At 36.7% G+C, this 18,545-nt stretch overlaps 1 protein-coding gene and 1 non-coding gene across 2 annotated transcripts; one reads left to right on the top strand and one right to left on the bottom strand.

Moving 5' to 3' along the window:
* Positions 1-4,936: 4,936 nt before the first annotated feature.
* Positions 4,937-5,007, top strand: Trnag-gcc. The gene has a single exon. It is a non-coding gene; the product is annotated as a tRNA-Gly (tRNA).
* Positions 5,008-8,442: 3,435 nt separating this feature from the next.
* LOC124630900 lies at positions 8,443-9,872 on the bottom strand. Its single transcript, XM_047164942.1, has 3 exons — positions 9,806-9,872; positions 9,240-9,470; positions 8,443-8,669 (listed from the first exon to the last, which is right to left on the bottom strand). The coding sequence occupies exons 1-3, from the start codon at positions 9,870-9,872 to the stop codon at positions 8,443-8,445; spliced, it is 525 nt and encodes a 174-aa protein (XP_047020898.1).
* Between the last annotated feature and the right edge of the window lie 8,673 nt (positions 9,873-18,545).

An 18,545-nucleotide genomic window follows, 5' to 3' on the forward strand; every position in this document is an offset into this window, starting at 1 on the left:
ACTTTGTCACCCATTTAATGGTGACCACATACTTTGTCTCCAATTTAATGGTTTAAATTGTAGTTCTATGTACGAGTTAAGTACTTTGTGTGCCTTGTAAGCAAGAGAATGCTAACTCAACTAATTTTGGTAATATGTAGTTTTTAATTTGAGAGTGGAATATCAAAGCCTATCATTATCTCAGCAATGTAACAAACAATCTGGTCTTCAACCCTATTGATCAGCGCTGGTACTTTGCACGTTTCTGCTAGTACACTCGCTGAAATTCTGATATAGGCTTTAAATACCCTACATCAATGTATGTCCAATATCTAGTCAAGAAACTGTAAGCTTCTTAGCATTCAACACCCAACATATGAATACCATACTGCATATAATAGTGCGATAGGAATACTTATATTTCGGTTAGGCATCCAAGAACACTATTATCACCGGACATTGCGTTCTGTAATGTTTGTTTGCTTTTCCTAATGTGGTTTTCAAAAATTTAAGTAGTCAAAGAATTATTATGCTTTGATGGTAAGCTTTTTAGTGTCATGGTTACATATTGATTATAACGAAGGTGTAAAGTAACATTACGAATCAGATTTTAACTAATTAGAACCGTATTATGCAACGAACGCACTTTAACAGGTGTCACTAACTTTGCACTATATATTTTGAAGCTGTGACATTCTGCATCACCATAAAATAGAAGAGTCCCTGACCCTCAACTCATGCTCTTCTTCCTTTCAACAAGGTGACAGCAGCTCACAAACAGTTTTCTAGTAGATGCAATTTTCCTTTTGCAAAACAACCGCTAACCTTTCTAAAACATTTGTCTACACATAGATAAATGTGGGATTCTAATTCTATATCTCAATTTCATGAGCAGCTATGCTGCTCTCATGTCATACTTGACCTCATCAATTTGATGATCAGCTTTGTGCTGCTTCCATTTTTAATATTTTACGCTTTTCCAATTTCATGACCGCGTATAGGTAACGTAATATTTTTTTTGTTTTTATGTAAGTATAGTTGGCTGCATAAGTATGTTTATAGTTTCGTTCAAAAGCGCTTACCCTTTATTGCAGCTGACTTTATCTACGTTGTTTTAGTTAGACAACCAGAATATAAAAATATTATTATCTTTTATAGGGACAGCACCCCAGTAAATTTTTAAACGATTTGGTGACTAAGGGCAATTTTACTTCCTATACTTTAAGGAACACTTACTCAGATTATATATTGCAGTAGGACTTAGGAACTTAATAATATTTTAGTTATTATTAACCAAATGTCGACGCAACTGTGTAGTTTAATTAGCACAAAAGAGTAATAAATGTCGATAAATGTAAATAGTGATAAAGTTCTTTACCTCTCGTGCGAGTCCAATTGTCTTACGGTAACCTAAGATTGGTGTTCTAAGAATTATTATTATTAACCCTAACGCTATGGACACAAGACATTATTTTGTTAATAGATATCCATCCCACCACCCATATGGATCTTATCTTATGGGATGGGTTGAGGAAATTACACAACTTTATATTACAAGTAGGTGTGCACTTCAAGAATATATTAATGTGATGATTTATTAACTTGAGATCAATAAATGGATTCTATTTCATATACGTTCATATATGGTTATGTTATTCGCCCCTATGGAAGCATATTCTTCCACAACTCTCAATGTACTTATACTGCTTATTGGTACTGCAATACTGTAAAACATAATTTGCAAATAACAATATTATAATGAGGGCCACTTTGTTAAACTATTTGTAAACACCAATGTAAATCAATAAAAAAGAGGCTAAGATACCAATTAAAATTCATTCAAGCCTGAATCTTGAAGGTTTTAAAAGCACACGCAATCATCAACTTTTGAGAACTTGATTGCAACAATCATCCATGAGCTAATCATCATTAGACAGTTCCCAGAGTAAGTATCTACATTGGAACTCCTTCCAGGTATCATCCTTAAAAGATTTTTTGTCACAGATGAGAAGGCCCAGTTGGGTAAATGATGATGATGTCCTCCTAGCCGATTATCGGCTACGGCGGCTGTACTCACGTAAGGGGATTAGCCAACTGCGCAGGACATATTATAGTGCACAAGCATTTGCGCAGACACAGGTGCACTCACTGTTCCTTCACTCTCATAACCCGATGGGACGGCAATCCGACACGACCGGAAAGAGATCAGGCGCAGGACCGACATTTACGTGCTTTCCGATGCACGGGTGTATCAATCACCAACTCATCAGCCGCGCTTGCGACAGCTAGACCAACGAGGCAGTTGGGTAGATAAAGTAGCATAGTCAAATAAATCACAGATTGCTCCAATGCTTAGTTCCATATTCTTTTGATCTAAGAGTTTTATATCAACCTAAAGTACTGAAATTACAATTGTGAGCTAGCATGTTTACCAAAGATTCTATCTATTGAATACCAAAATTTTGATCCACATTTTCCAGCTAGTATTGCTGCTTGTATGCTGTTCTACTGTTCTGTATCTTCTGGAATATCTCTGTTGTATAACAACCTCTTTAATACAGCAAAATAAAGTAAAAGTATTGAAATTATACCTAGGGTGACTGAGCAACTGTTATAATTAACACTATTATGGGTAGGCAACCCACTAGAGGTGTTGATGGACTTGGATGTTGTGCATAGGTGAATACATACCAGTATAGCTGGGCGAGTTCTTCAACATCCATGGCCAACCCACTACGGTCCCTCAATGTGCTGTTTGTTTAACTAGATACCTAGCACATGTTTGTCATTTGTAGAACCGTTGAGTATATAACCCACCAGTTTGTTCTTGTAATATCCTCTATATTGCAAGCACTTGAATTAAGTTAGTTAAGTACCAGAACAATATAGCAGGTATAAGTTGTTGACTAGACTCTGAGAAGTTAAGTTTGGAAGCTTTTTATGATCCAAATCACCGGGCACAGAAAATATAAAAATTATCAAGATTTACTATTTAGTTGTTGCAGTAGTTGACAACTATCGCCAGATAATTTATGCGTGTACAGTCAATTGAATGACCAGTAGACGTTCACTACCGTTAACTGTCAAGCTGTCACTTTAATGACCAGTAGATATAGACTACTGCCAACTGTCAAGCTGTCAATTTAATGACCAGTAGATATAGACTACTGCCAACTGTCAAGCTGTCAATTTAATGACCAGTAGATATAGACTACTGCCAACTGTCAAGCTGTCAATTTAATGACCAGTAGATATAGACTACTGCCAACTGTCAAGCTGTCAATTTAATGACCAGTAGATATAGACTACTGCCAACTACCAAGCTGTCAATTTAATGACCAGTAGATATACACTACTGCCAACCATCAAGCTGTCAATTTAATGACCAGTAGATATAGACTACTGCCAAGCTGTCAATTTAATGACCAGTAGATATACACTACTGCCAACCATCAAGCTGTCAATTCAATGCCCAGTAGATATAGACTACTGCCAACAATCAGGCTGTCAATTTAATGACCAGTAGATACACACTACTGCCAACCATCAAGCTGTCAATTCAATGACCAGTAGATATAGACTACTGCCAACAATCAGGCTGTCAATTTAATGACCAGTAGAAACACACTACTGCCAACTGCCAAGCTGTCAATCTAATGACCAGTAGATACACGCTACTGCCAACTGCCAAGCTGTCAATCTAATGACCAGTAGATATACACTACTGCTAACCGTCAAGCTGTCAATTTAATGACCAGCAGATTTTTGGAATAGAATAGGTCTTTATTTGCTTAGAATGCAGGCACTTACAAAATAGGATTGTAAACAACATAATAAGATCCGTGTACATTCCGCCTTGTTGGCATGCAAGCACAACAATTATTAAACACAATTGATTATAAGGCAAATAGGTTATTGTATTATATCCTCTAGGAAATCCCACCACTGCTAAAGTCGTCTTGACGACAATTCAACAACCAGCAACTTTATATTGCTTCCAATAAACGCCTATTATTGAATAAACTTTGATGCAGGTTTAAGAATGAGTAAACTGATCACCAAGTAATGATTTTGTATTATTAATTACTCATTTGATAAATATTAACACCTGCAATAAATATTGCTACTTCCATTAGAATTGTAACAAGGTAAACTTAAACAAAGAATTACGTAAAAAGGTTAAAATTTGTTTGCAATTCGGGTGATACATACATGAACATAAAAGTTATGTATACTTTGTCATTCTACTCTCTTCCCTTCCTTCTTTCCTTTTGCTCTTTTTAATATGATTGAATATTAACATCGGTCAGAGGTTACTTGTTGTCAAAGCTTATTTAGCATACATTAATTTGGTATAGGCATGAATAGGACAAATTATTTAGTATAACCTTGTATATCAAATATTTTTCTGGATCACAGAACTAATAGGTAGTTCAAAATTAAAAAATTAGATAATAGGTAACTGTTGGTCCAAACACTCACGGTTTTATCCTCGTCGCCAATGTATTGTACGCTCATTTTATTATGTTAATCGACTCGCCAACGCACCACCACACAGGTCGACAGTCTGACAACGACTGACTCCCCACCGCTCGATCCGGTATTTATAACCGAGTGACGTATGCGCACGAGGCGTCATAATAATGACATAACCTATACAATGATGCACATGTACCTGCATACACTACAGTCAGCTTATTAATTAAAATAGCTTAATTAGGACTAATGTTCTAGCTAAATATATATCTATACGACAACTTGTGCTCACATAACCGAAGGAATGCTGATGAATATTGTGTTATACCCACTCAGTGAGGAAAATAATTTCGTTATAGGTATGTAGTTATGCTGTTTTTTATTACCGAAAGAAAACACTTGTATCAATACTGCAAAAGAACTTAGTGACAAAATTTGTTAGCAAATAACACAAATCACTATTTTCACCAATATAACAGCAGCATCGGTGGTTCAGTGGTAGAATGCTCGCCTGCCACGCGGGCGACCCGGGTTCGACTCCCGGCCGATGCATGAGTCTTTTTGCCGACATATCGTACTTTTTTGAAGTGTACCGTTTTTTTACAAATTAGGTCTTGAAATCATTACACAGTAATTTATACAACCCCTCATTCATCGACCCTCCCTTAGATTTGTAATGGACTCTCCAAATGACAGGGAACTTGACCTTGAAGTTCATTCCACGCCGTTGATAGGGGTGGTGTGACCTTGACAGTATACAATGTGTAATTTTAGCAATAAACAATTACAAAAACAAATCAATTTTTTAAACGGTTTTATTAAACGGTTTTATTTAGCTCACCCCGTTTGTTTTATTATTTATTCATTCTTGGGTCAAATTTGGAAATTGAAATTTCAGTGCCTTCCTGTTGTCAGATTGATCTGAAATTTGGTACACACCTTTAATTCCGATGACAATACAATATAGTAATATCAATAACATTGTAAATCCAAGATGGCCGCCGGTACAAAATGGCGGATTACATATTTTTCCACAACCCCCTCAATATGGGTATCAAATGAAAGGGCTACTCAAGTAGAATACTGTCGCAACCCCAACGGGGCCCAACAGGGCCAAGGCCTGCCTGGGCTGCGGGATTGTCCTAAAGAGTTACCGTGGTCGTGGTACATAAAAGGCCTACGACGAAAAAGAACGGTTTTTAGTCAGTAAGAGTCTGGCACTCCCTCACAGCTGCTGACCCATATATAGAATGAGGAATATTCGGTAGGCATTTTCATTAAATACTAAAAACTAGAAAATAAAAAATCGGTAAAAAAAACTTTTAAGTTAAACGGTTTTACTTTATGTGCACTGAAAACTAGAAAATAAAAAAAAACTGTTAAGTCCTTACCTATAAACCTACGTAGGTGGTCCCGGTCATATTAGACTAAAATAAAAACGTGGTTCCTCTGAAATCCTACCTATGGCAAAGCATATCTTTATACTTTGGTAGATCATGAGCTCGGCGTGCGCTGGTGAAGCCGCTACGGCTGATTATTGATTGTCAAAATCTCCAGTTACGATTATAGTAAGTCGATGCAATCCACACCTATTATACCTCTAGAAGAAAGTACTACAGCAATAGTTAGGTAATGGGCCCCACGTTTTTATTTTAGTCTAATATGACCGGGACCACCTACGTAGGTTTATAGGTAAGGACTTAACAGTTTTTTTTATTTTCTAGTTTTCAGTGCACATAAAGTAAAACCGTTTAACTTAAAAGTTTTTTTTACCGATTTTTTACAAAAAAAATGTTATATCTGTGTCTAACGAGTTTCTCTCTTTTATCCATTGCTGATTAATTATTGAAAATATTCGCTCTACATTCGTATTATAAGCGGGTATGCAGAAAAAATATCCCGCAATCCTATTTAATTTCAGTGTACAGATGTGCATTCTTTGTTTTAAAAACATCGGCCAAAGCTGGTTATCGCTCAATTTTTTCTCTTCGTCTGAAAGATTTTCTTTCAAATTGACAGACTCGTCAAATAATTTCGAGTCGTCTATATTAATGTTTCTTTCTTTCAGAAACAGAACAGTTTTTTCTACTTCAGGCCACGATGAATCTTCTGAAATGTTTTCCAAAATCATCCAATCGAAGTGGTTGAACTCGCGAGGGTGTGCCGACGAAGGGCGGTTCGTTATTATTTTATCGTTTTATCGTTATTATTTTACTTACACCGAATGAAGTTAGCGTTTTGTATTATACTTAATGCCGATAAATACGTAAATACAGTAAGGTGCTTTCTTACAAGAAAAGTGTCCGGGTTTTCCCCGGACGCTTCTTGAAAACCCGCCCGGACGTCCCCCGGACGGGGTCAAAACGAGGACAAATCCGGGGAAACCCGGACGGATGGCAGCCCTACCTTCAGATCATCTTCAACTTCATTTAGTTTTATGTATTGGTTGACGCGACGTATATACGCGGGCCACTGTTTGGAATTTAAGTTAAACGATTCAATTTTTCCAATCGGCATTTTTGTAATCTTAAAATCACTCGTAACACGCGTAATAGGATTCCAAATTAGCTCGTCGCCAATGGAGCGTCAATGAAAGGCGGCGATTAGCGACAGACTGGTTTACTGACCTAAAAGATTAAACTACCCACCACTTATATTTATTATAACATCTAAGAACGCCACAGGATTAATTATGAAGGACTTCTGCCTTAAAAATCCACTAGTTTTTGCATTTAAAAGTTAAAGAAAGTCATATTAAAAATATAACATAAAATATAGTTTTTAAAACAAAATGGCGAACGGCAGGCTTGTATGGAACTTTCGTACCGCTAATAAAATTTCGTGTTTTGGGATATTTTTTGTTTTAATTGGTGGGTAATATGATAAACTAGCCCTTTGTAAATTCTTAGATTTTTAGAAATAGGGAAATAAAAGTTATAACCAGTTTTGTTTTTTTAAGGTTATGTTCTACAGTGCACCCATGTAGGTTGTTTTAGCTAGGTACATAAACATTGTTATGGTAATAAAATAAATGTTTACCTAGCTCGTCTCTTAATCAACAGCAAAGAACTGAACAGAGACTCTGAAAGATTTTCGTTACCTGTCAATAAAATAATTGCTAATACAAAAAAAAAACATTGATGGTTTATATATTATATCATTGTTAATTATATTTCCTGTTATTTTACAAATGGCAACTTCTTAAAACAGAACTATGTTTAGTTTAGTTTATGATTATATTACGTTTAACTACTTGAATCTTTTAATTGGTATAATTAAATAATTCGGAGTTCTAAAAATACAACACTAACATGAAAATAAATGGCTTAGTTGCCTTAATAATTGGTACAAATTCTATAATTGAACAACAACAAAAATATGCGGTACGAAATCTGCCGTTCACCTTTACAACATATATTTGTTTTATATAAATGACTTATTATTATAAAACAAAATAAACTAAAGTTTAAGCAATCAGACTCATTATTTGGCATAATTAACATCTTCTCTTAATAAAAGTCAAAGGAAAATATCACCGCGTAAAATATAGCTTTATTATCAAATTGCCCAAATGTCATGTAGCAATATAATAATGCCCGTGCAATGTGATAAATAATGAAGTTAAGATAGTTATTAATCACTTGGCCCGATAAAGCTAGACATTATTCATAATGCTCGGGCATTATAAATAATGCCCGAATTAATCACATGGTCCATTACATATAGATTGAAAAGGTGTGTAGTTCTATTAATAGGTTAACATTATAGCATTGATTTACAGTAATTACATCTTCAAATAAAGCCCAATAACGTATATAGCTGTCTTATTTAATTTTTCGAAAAAAAGTTATTATTAAAAAAATATTGATGGTAACCCAGAGAACAGGAAAGAGCACACAAGTGGCGCGGCATTCGAGCGTGCGCAGGCGTATGCCAACCGCGCGATCAAGTGTTTCTTTAAAGAATCAATCATAATTACCTGCAATTTTAGCCCACCATTTGACCCTGTATGTCTGAGTGGTCGCCGTAATCTTCAATGCTCCGTGTTGTAGTTGTTTCCGTAGTGTCAGTAGATTGTTCAGTGGTAGTTGAGGCAGTTATTTCTGTGGTAGTAGTAGTTGTAACAGGGTTTATATTCTTGATTATTTGATTCAGCATAGAACTGATTTCCTGAAGTTGTCGATCATCCATTTCTTCTAATTTTGTTTTAAATGCTTTAATAGGAATGGTTGTATTAGAAGTAACAGTGAAACGAAAATATCTAGGCGGTGAGATTTTGAAATATTTACGATTAACTGGTCTACGATCTACTAAGTACTAAACTGGACATATTAATCCCCAAAATGAAGTACGTTATTTGTTCAAATTGGCAATTTAAAGGTATTTTTAATCCATACCACGGAATACCCACTAAAGTATTCTAAAGTGCTTTTAACTTATTGTATTCTAGATGAAATTAGGAGAATGCAACTTAGCCTAGACAGAAAAAGTAAAATGATGACGATGATTAGCTGTTTCTTCCCCACGTCGGCTGTTCTCGTACAATGAGGACAGCTAGCTGCGCAGGACATATTATAGTACACAAGCATTTGCGCAGGCGCAAGCATAGGTGCACTTCTTATTCCTTCACTATAGCCCGATGGGACGAAATCTGACTCTACCGGAGAGAGATCAGGCGCAAAACCGACATTAACGTACCCTCCCATGCACGGGTGTATCAATCACCAACTCAAAGACTCCGGGCTGCTTTGCGAAACGAGTAAGATATTCCTATATCAACTTACATTTTGTTGTTTCTGTAACATTTTCTTCGGTAGGCTCCGGAGTGACAGTATTCATTCTAATTATGCAGTTTAGGCTGCAAAGGTATTCGCTTTCGAACATATTGAGGTTTGGACATCCTCGCCACATTTGGATTGCGCATCGGGAACCTGGTTTGTAGTAGTAGAATACTGGTTTCGGGGGTAAGTGGCAGTCGCTGGCGTTAAAGGAAGCAAAGCAGTAGTCTGGAGGAACTGCAAGAAGATAAACTATTAGGATATTGCATATGGTAGCTTGTAATTAGCAATATATCCCTGTTCATGCATGTCTATAATTTTTTATTACCTTGTCTGTAAGCTTTCCTTAAAATAAAATCACTTTAATCATAATTTCTATTTTGTACGAACTGTGTTTCAGCAAAAACGAATTCTTAATAGTTGAACATTACTTTCACACCAGCGAAGTGTTATCCAAAACCGGGCGTGCTTATAAGCGGGACACTTTCCGAGCGCCAAACATCGTCAACAAAGCCACGCCCCTCGGGATACACGCCGGTGGGACAACTCTGTTAGCATTACGATATACTTACCAGTCCATACTATCTTAAATGTTAATGAAATAACGAAATAATAATGGAGACACCACCAAAAAGTCATGCTGAAACTAACGTAGTACACTTATAACTGAACTGATTCTGTAATTCGGTAATAAATGCTTTTGATTGCCAATTAGAAATATCAAGATTTGAAATTGCTTTTTTTATTATTTCAATTTGTGATTAAAGGCAATAAAAAGTTACGTAAAATTACGTAAAGAAGTTAATGAATCGTCCGGGAATCAAACCCGGGTCGCTCGCGAGGCAGGCGAGCATTCTACCATTGAACCACTGATGCTCGTATATATTGCAGCGAAATTATCGTTTTTTTCACAAGGCTTATTATTAAGAAAAGTCTGATGTTTTTAACAGTACTTGAGGGTTGCACTTCGACAGGTTATAGCCTGATATTAACGGTAACTATTTTAACTACTTTTATTTAAATCGTTTTTAGGGTTCCGTACCCAAAGAGCAAAACGTCACCCTATTGTTTTCGCTCCTCTGACCGTCCGTCCGTCCACCCGTCTATCACCATGCACCGTGATAGTTAGAGAGCTGAAATTTTCACAGATGATGTATTTTTGTTGCCGCTATGACAACAAATACTGAAAACTAGAATTAAATAAAATAAATATTGGGGGGGGGGGGGGGTGCATACAACAAACTTTATTTTTTGTCCATTTTATAAATAATGGTACGGAACCGGTATTGGCGGTATTGGCCGGTTTTTTATAGACTATTTACAAACCAAAACATATGATATCATAAAATTTTAAAATTATAAAAACACCATCTTTCGGTACAAACAACAAAATTACAAAATTAATGTTCTAGGTAATATAAGGATTGCAAGTCGTTCCACTATAAACCTACATAGATTAGCTGCAATCGCTACCGGTGAATTACTAACTATTTAATAAGGCGTTTATCTGGAGCTCTCTCTTGCATTTTATATGAGCCCGTGGCTATAGTAGCCGCACGTATGAGTCGATCGATCATCAGATTAAGCAACCCTCGGTGCAGTCGGCCCGTGGATGGGTGACCATGTTGTCATGATTTATTCTTCCGTGTTTTGAAAGGCACGGTTATTTGGTATGATTCTTAAATAAACTGTATTTTATAGCCTGGAGTTTAGAATTTGGCAGTGTTAAACCTACAAAAAAATGAAACATCCCATTTGAGAACAGCGCTATTTCGACATTGGTGACCATCTCCAGAAACCTGCACTTCCTTATCTTTACATTGCAATACTCATATCTTTTCCTTTGACATGTTTAAACAACAAAGAATTAGGGCAGGCTAGGTGCTAATAAAATGGTTTTGTAACAGTACATCATATGAAGTTGATGTAATACCATACATTGACGTTTACGTGCGAAAAATCTGTTGGCGTATACAAATAAATGTTATACTTAGTATTTGTGACTGCGACATATACCTACCTATAGTCTATCAAAGCTCCATAGAAAACTATTGAATACATTTCGAACTCGGTTTGAAATGGTTTTAATCTACTAAAAGTTTTTCAATTTACGAATCTCTGATACTCTTGAATTCATACCGACTGAATGTCGGATTTCCAATTAACGTTTTTGTCAAAGCAGGATTGTGAAAATACCAATTTAAGGGTACAAAAGAATGCGTGCAGGAAAAGTCACGGGAATAGTCTAGTTCAAAATAACACACAATATTTTGATATTCATACGACGCAGATACCCATGTTATGGTAAGTGGTGGTAAATGGCAACCACCATGGACGATACATTGCCAACCGTTACGGCTTTTATGGCGAAAACTGTTGCTGATGGAAACTCTACCTTAGAATTATGAGGATAGGACCCAAGCGCGGATCCAACCCTCAAAAAAGGTTATGGTCACAGCTACTAGAAAATCGGCTAAGTACAAATCGGAGCATGAACATGCTCATTAACAATCATGCAAGTCGTTTATGAACTTTTGAATTAAACTATTTCCTTTTTTCTGAGCATCAGGACTTTGGCATTAGGAATTAAAATAAACTTAGGAGGAAGTCAGACCGATTTAAAAAAATATACCGGGAGCAATCATTGCTAAAGCACCCCTATGTAATGGAAAGATTGTGAGTAGTTTTTTTTTTAGGAATATATCTAAACGCATATTATGCTCACTATCAGTTCCGTCTCTAGCTTATGTACCGGGAGCTATCATTGCTAAAGCACCCCTATGTATGGAATGGAAAGATTGTGAGTAGTATTTTTTTTTGCGCGAGCGTAGCAAGCCGGAAAATTTTTAGATTTTGTTGTAGGTACCAAGTTATAAAATCAAAAGTGAAGACGTACAATAGAAGCGTATAAAGTTGCGCGAGCGGAGCGAAATTTTTGAGTTCTGTGCCACAAATTACCTAAAGAAATTATAAAAAAACTACTGTGAAATTAAGAAGCTGTGAGCGCAGCGAGCGCAAAATTTTGGAGTTTTGGAACACGAAATCACCCAAAGAAGTAAAAAAAAGTAACTTCTGAGGGAAAAACTTTGGAACAAAACAGTACCAAAACAACTAAAAAATTTTAAATAGTGCCTATTGTAAATAATAATAATTTTACGGTAATAGACAGCTGTGTTGCTGAGAAGTTTGTTCTTCACTGCTTCTTCTTAACCAGAAAATGCTGAAAGAGGGCGTTATTTGGGTGCTATCCTTTTCTACTTTTAAATTTTAACTTAAACTAATCGAACGTTTTGGACTCAAATCACCGCAAAGTGAAGAAGCCGCGAATTTTTTGAGTTTTGGGACACAAAAGTACCTCAAAAACTAAAGCTGTTAGAAAAAAAATATCATCATCAGCCTATCGCAGTCCACTGCTGGACATAGGCCTCTCCAAGTGCACGCCACTGAGATCGATTTTCGGCTTCTCGCATCCAGCTCCTGCCAGCCGTCTTGCGCAAGTCATCACTCCACCGTGCCTGAGGACGTCCTACACTACGTTTGCCGAGGCGTGGTCTCCACTCTAGAACTCGTTTACCCCAACGGTTATCGGTTCTTCGGCTAATATGGCCAGCCCACTGCCACTTCAGCTTGCTGATTCGGTGGGCTATGTCGATGACCTTGGTTCTCTGACGGATTACCTCATTTCTGATGCGATCCCTCAGAGAAATGCCGAGCATAGCCTCGACCTGATCCCGGAAATGAGGATTCTAGAGCCACATTAACACGCCATTTCACCGAAGACCTGCCAGAAGTCAGCAGTGGCGAAATCGAGATCGCTCTGAGACAGCTCAAAAATGGAAAAGCCCCTGGCGAGGATGGCATTACAACAGAGCTATTAAAAGCAGGAGGAAACCCCTTACTGGGGAAAAAAAATATGGTGACCTCGAATTAGTAAACAACGCTTATAAATAAAATTAAATGCAACAAAAAAAAGTCTTATTTCGTTCCCTTGTGTTATGATCAGCCTATCGATTTCAAAAGACCGTAAAAGTGTGAGGTCACAAGTCTTTTAAGGTTGTGGGCATGCCCATCGTGCCCACAACGGTGGATCCGCCCTTGATAGGACCCAAATTGGAATGTTGACGAAGAATTTCGAGAGGGTAATCTATACATATAATAAATCTGTAGAAAAGTAATTTTTGTACATTGAAGAAATTGTCAAAAAATAGCCAGCATGTTAAAGGATAACTAACAGAACCCATTTCCATCATTTTTGACATTTTTGTCTGTTTGTTTGTGCACGATTCACGTAAAATCTACGAATTCAATGCAGACAATGCTTATATACAAAAATTCTACGTAACCAGGGGTATTACTTAGTTTTTGTTTCATCGAAATCGATTCACTCTATCAAAAGATATGATTAATTTTGTGAATTCAAGATGTAAAATATTACGACACGCAATCTGTTTGTCAAAACTGTACATTTGAATGTTGTTCTTATATTAGTTGATCGGCCTATTATCAATCTTTACACAGAAAATCACACCTTTATAAGTAACTTCGGAAGAAAAAAAAATATGAAAATTTTGTTTAGCCAAGGTTAAAGTAGCTCCATCTGTGGTAAATAAAATACATCAAATTTGTCAAAAGAGCGAGGTGGTAAATGACAATTAATTACCATTTACATTCTTTATAGAGGATTATTATTTCAACAGATGGAGTTGTGTATTTTCCGTAATTCACCATATTTTAACACGTGGTGTAATTTTTTGATAGATATTTCAATAGTGTTTGTCAGTTTGCCGTGCCACATCAAAATCCAACTATAATTATTACCTTGATGAAAATAAAATTAATAGTTCTCAGCCAAATTTAAAAAGTCCATCCATGCCATCTAAATTATTTTTTGAACATTATGTCAAAAATGATGACTTTAGTGGAACAATTAATTATCATTTAAAGTTACAGATGGAGTTCATATCAGGATTTTTTCATAAACATAGTTTAGCTTATCTTCCACTAATGTGGTGGCCTTAAAACAAATTACTTTGAGTGAGTAGTATTAAGTAGACCTTAATTATTTTTTCTGATGCAAAATATGTAAACTTAATGCTTGAAGAAAGGAGGATCTATCTCTCGCAAGCGCTGCTAAGCGTGAGGTAGGTAATGTAGGCTTCTGTAGCTTTAAAAACAAGCCCAGATACAAAGTGCAGATAAGAAATGGGAGCTTTCTCGATTTAATACCATACACACGTATAACGTACAAATTACGCGTCGCATACCAGAGACATGCTTACTTACAACTTCTGATCGCAAATACACTGTTCACGATTACGAACAGTCTCAGTAAGACCCGAGCCAAGTCTAAAAATACACCTTTTATATAAAACTACGTTTGATGTCATTCAATTACAAAGACAGAATTGTTCTCTGTTGCAAATCCTATCCACCTATATCCTATCCTAATCCAGCATGCATTGCAGGTGTGCATTGCACAAAAACCAATGGTATCCTATTCGAGAAGTCAAAAGAGTCGGCCTGCCAACGTCAGCTTTTGCGCTAAGCAAGTGTTCTTAATAGTACCATCAGAATTACATTCATCGTTGAATGAGGTGAATACATTTTCAGAAACCACAATAACAGTAGGAGCCAAAGCGTATTATCGCTTCATAGAGCTCTGATTGGCCCCAGGTGACCAAGTCAGGTCTGATTTGTTCGTTCATCAGATCTTTTTGAAAGTGTTTTGGTGGATACTTACTGTCGTCCTGTTTACTTGTGACACAAAATATGGTATATAAACGTTCTCCGCAAGAGCGAAATTTTCCCGGTGTGCGGTAGTGACGCACAGTATACAACACTTATGTTTCTTTTGATTTGCTGGCTCCACCAAGAAATGACAAGTTGCGAGCGTACATTTTGAAAATCTTGGCAAAACTGAAGGTTACAAGTACGAACACATGAAGTGGACTCTCACAAATACGTACATTTTGCCTATTCGTGAACTTATGCAAACATTTCGGTGGAGTCCCGCCTTACCATAGTGAGTGAGTGCACAGAAAATCCCCGTCATACAAGTGTTTCTCCCCAGTAGTGAAACTATCCTACCCTATGCGCCTGCTGATGATGATGACTCATTTTATCATCCATCCAGCTATTCCCCAGCTATGTTGGTGTTGGCTTCTAGTCACCGAATCTGTTTGAGTACCAATATTTTGCTTGGAGCGACTACCTATCTACCTATTTTCAATCCAGTCAACTACACAAGACGATATCCATGGTAAGACTGACAGACTTTCTGGCTTCTGATTAGTCGCAGCAGCTGCAGAAAATGTACAAAAGACAGCTTTGTCAGACTCAAAGCATATGTACATAGATTATAGCTGTTTCCTGTGAAAATTACTTACGCACCATACGTAATAATTTTCCAAATTGGCTGACTAGATCCAGAGATATCCACAACGTCACAAACTTTACTTCTTTTGTTTAGATAAATGGTCACATCCACAACACAACCTTGATCAATGAATCTATGCGACTGCTAAGTGGTAATCCTAATTATACTGTCGCGTGAAAGAATGCACCTACGGGATAAGTAGTATTTTGACGATTCTATATTGCCCACGCAGACGAAGTTGCGGGCAACAGCTAGTAGATTGTAAGGCTTGTAAAAATGTTAAGAAATGTGTCTTTATAGTAGGTCTACACCGTGCTGCAACTAAAATGATATCGCAAGCTAAGTGCGTCTCTTGTGAACTCAGTCAGAGCCTAACTAGTTGAATAACCACTTCTTCACTAGTTTTACATATTAATAGTAGAAATAAGTATCGATGAAATCGTGTATAAGAGTGACTGATCTTCTATCCATATTTTAGCTACAATCCTGGACTATGGGCTGATTCTATGGAGTTGTGAATGGCACTATGCTCATCAGTGGTATATAAGAACCATCACACTATTTTTTTTATTTTGATAGGAAATCATCAAATGACCCCTCCCGCTGTGGGTTAGCAGCGTGAGGGAGTGTCAGACTCTTACTGACTAAAACCATGGATTACCTTACCATAGTAACTTCGTTAAAACCCATCATGTTGCTTTTGCCTTCTTAAGCCCTTTATGTACTAGGATGATGGATCCTGCAGCACCATCATAATGTTACGCTTGACTTACCTACTAGGCTTTGGTCCACCATTACCTTGCTATATTATCTAGGATAGAAACAGATACAGTCTTCGAACTCAAGTACTTACAAATAGTAAAGTACACATGGACTTAATTATTTATAGTCATAATGCAATGAATAATATGCGATTGCTGTCTCGTTAACCTGATTCCCACAGTTGGTATATTGTATGAGAATATAGCAGATACCTACTGATACATTATGACATAATGTTGTTAATTATTGTGAGAAAATCTCTTATTGTCTATAGCCATGTGATTCTGAAGAATTGGAACGATATTATTATTTTATTGGTTGATTGACTGATTGTTTTTTCTTCCTTGGAAACCAGTGTATTGTATAAAAATGTATGTATTTATAATAAAACATTGTTGAAAGGTTCTTCTAACCTAAAGAATGTGTTGATAGGGAATTTGTTGCACCACTTCTGCTTCTCAGCCAAACACATGGAAGTGGTGATGGGTGGGCGTCTTTTGAAAATCTTGACCTTCAAAAAGTGCTGTTTGCAGTGCAAGTTAAATACATGAGTTTGAGTCGTTTGACAGTCTGTCATTATAGGTCTATACGATATTGTACATAATTGCTGTGATGTTGAATAATGAAAATCACATTAGTTAGCAAGGTTATGAAGATCCTAAAGGAAAGGGATGACATAGAAACTATGGATTTAAAGTATTGCAAAAGATATGGCTGATAGATTGCCACATGGTTATAAGGTTATAAGGCAATGGTAAAACTCACCACATATTTTATGTTCAAGTAGTTTAGCAATACTTTCATTCGACTCAAACTTTGCGTTATCGGTAGCTGTTAAGATATGACCCTGTCACGCCATATAAAATCTATAGTGTTTGCAATGTACAGGATTTTCATATAAAAATCTTTTTCCATTTCCCGGCGTTGGTCGCTGTACGTCGGCTCGAAATTGTGTTATTGTGCTCAAACGTGATAGGAATTCGACGCTTTGATTGCTTATTTGTTACGTGGCACGCCGGTAATATAATATATTGCTGCCGATCCATTTTTGCATGCCATTTGGGAGCTTGGGACCCTGAATTATTTGGGGGATGTTTTTGGGTCAGAATATTTACGGTACATGGCTCGTTTGTTTATCAAAGAGCCTGTTTGTGTATCAAATCATTTATGAATATTAGAGGTAACTTGCTATTGAATAATCGTGAATGTAAGGGCTACATAGCTTACCTAATCCTAAAATGCTACTTTACACATTGCATCTAAGATGAAATTTCCGTAATCAATTATAAAGGCTGTAGATGTTACAATTTTCTATACACACACATAAAGATAGAATCTTTCTATTATACGCGCCAACTTGCGGCCAAATATTATCAAAAGATGCGTCAAACAATAGCTTTTCATCTTAAAAATGAAGTCAATAGAGACGCTGACGGGATATAGGTTATGGTACCACCAACAAAGCCAGTAAAACGCCTAGCTCGCAGTTTAAGTAACCTACATCCTCAGACACATCCCACACTCTTATCTAGAACCTTACGAAGCTTTCTCAAAGGTACACTCAGTTTTTTGTCTAGCTCAGGCTGACGCGACGACAATGAAGCGACGTGGCATTCTTCTCACGGCTCGTTTTTTATCGTGTCCCTCTTATACGCCATTAGATTGCTTTGCAAAATATTGTATGGTCCATAAAAAGGACAAAGTCTTAGAGTATCAAGTTTTACGTATTGTGAAGAAAATGAACCTGCGCCTGTTTAGAAGACCAGAAATCTGGGGTTAAATCAGCTTTTTAAAAGGACGTGTGATCAGATGAACGAATGCATATTAGAGATATAAGCTGCTCTGCATCTGATTCTTTAAAAATAACCTCATTAGGAGAGATTGCTAAAATTATGCGAAAATAATGATGGGGAGATAGATATAACTTTATATTTAACATGGGACAACAAGACGGACGTTTCAAGAAGTATAGTTTTTGTATATCCAACTAGACGTGTCAGCAAAAAACTCCTTGCTTCGTGGAAACTTCCAATACGTTCCATAATGAGAGCGATCGTATCCATATAATGGAAGTACTTGAAGTACAATCGAGCTTAGGTTAGCTTTTAAGGCTAAGAATACTGCGCAAGATACTCCTTTTAATTAAGATGTCGATTCTTGGACGTTTTCATTCG

This window comes from Helicoverpa zea, chromosome 6, assembly GCF_022581195.2.
Source record: "Helicoverpa zea isolate HzStark_Cry1AcR chromosome 6, ilHelZeax1.1, whole genome shotgun sequence".
NCBI lineage: Eukaryota > Metazoa > Arthropoda > Insecta > Lepidoptera > Noctuidae > Helicoverpa > Helicoverpa zea.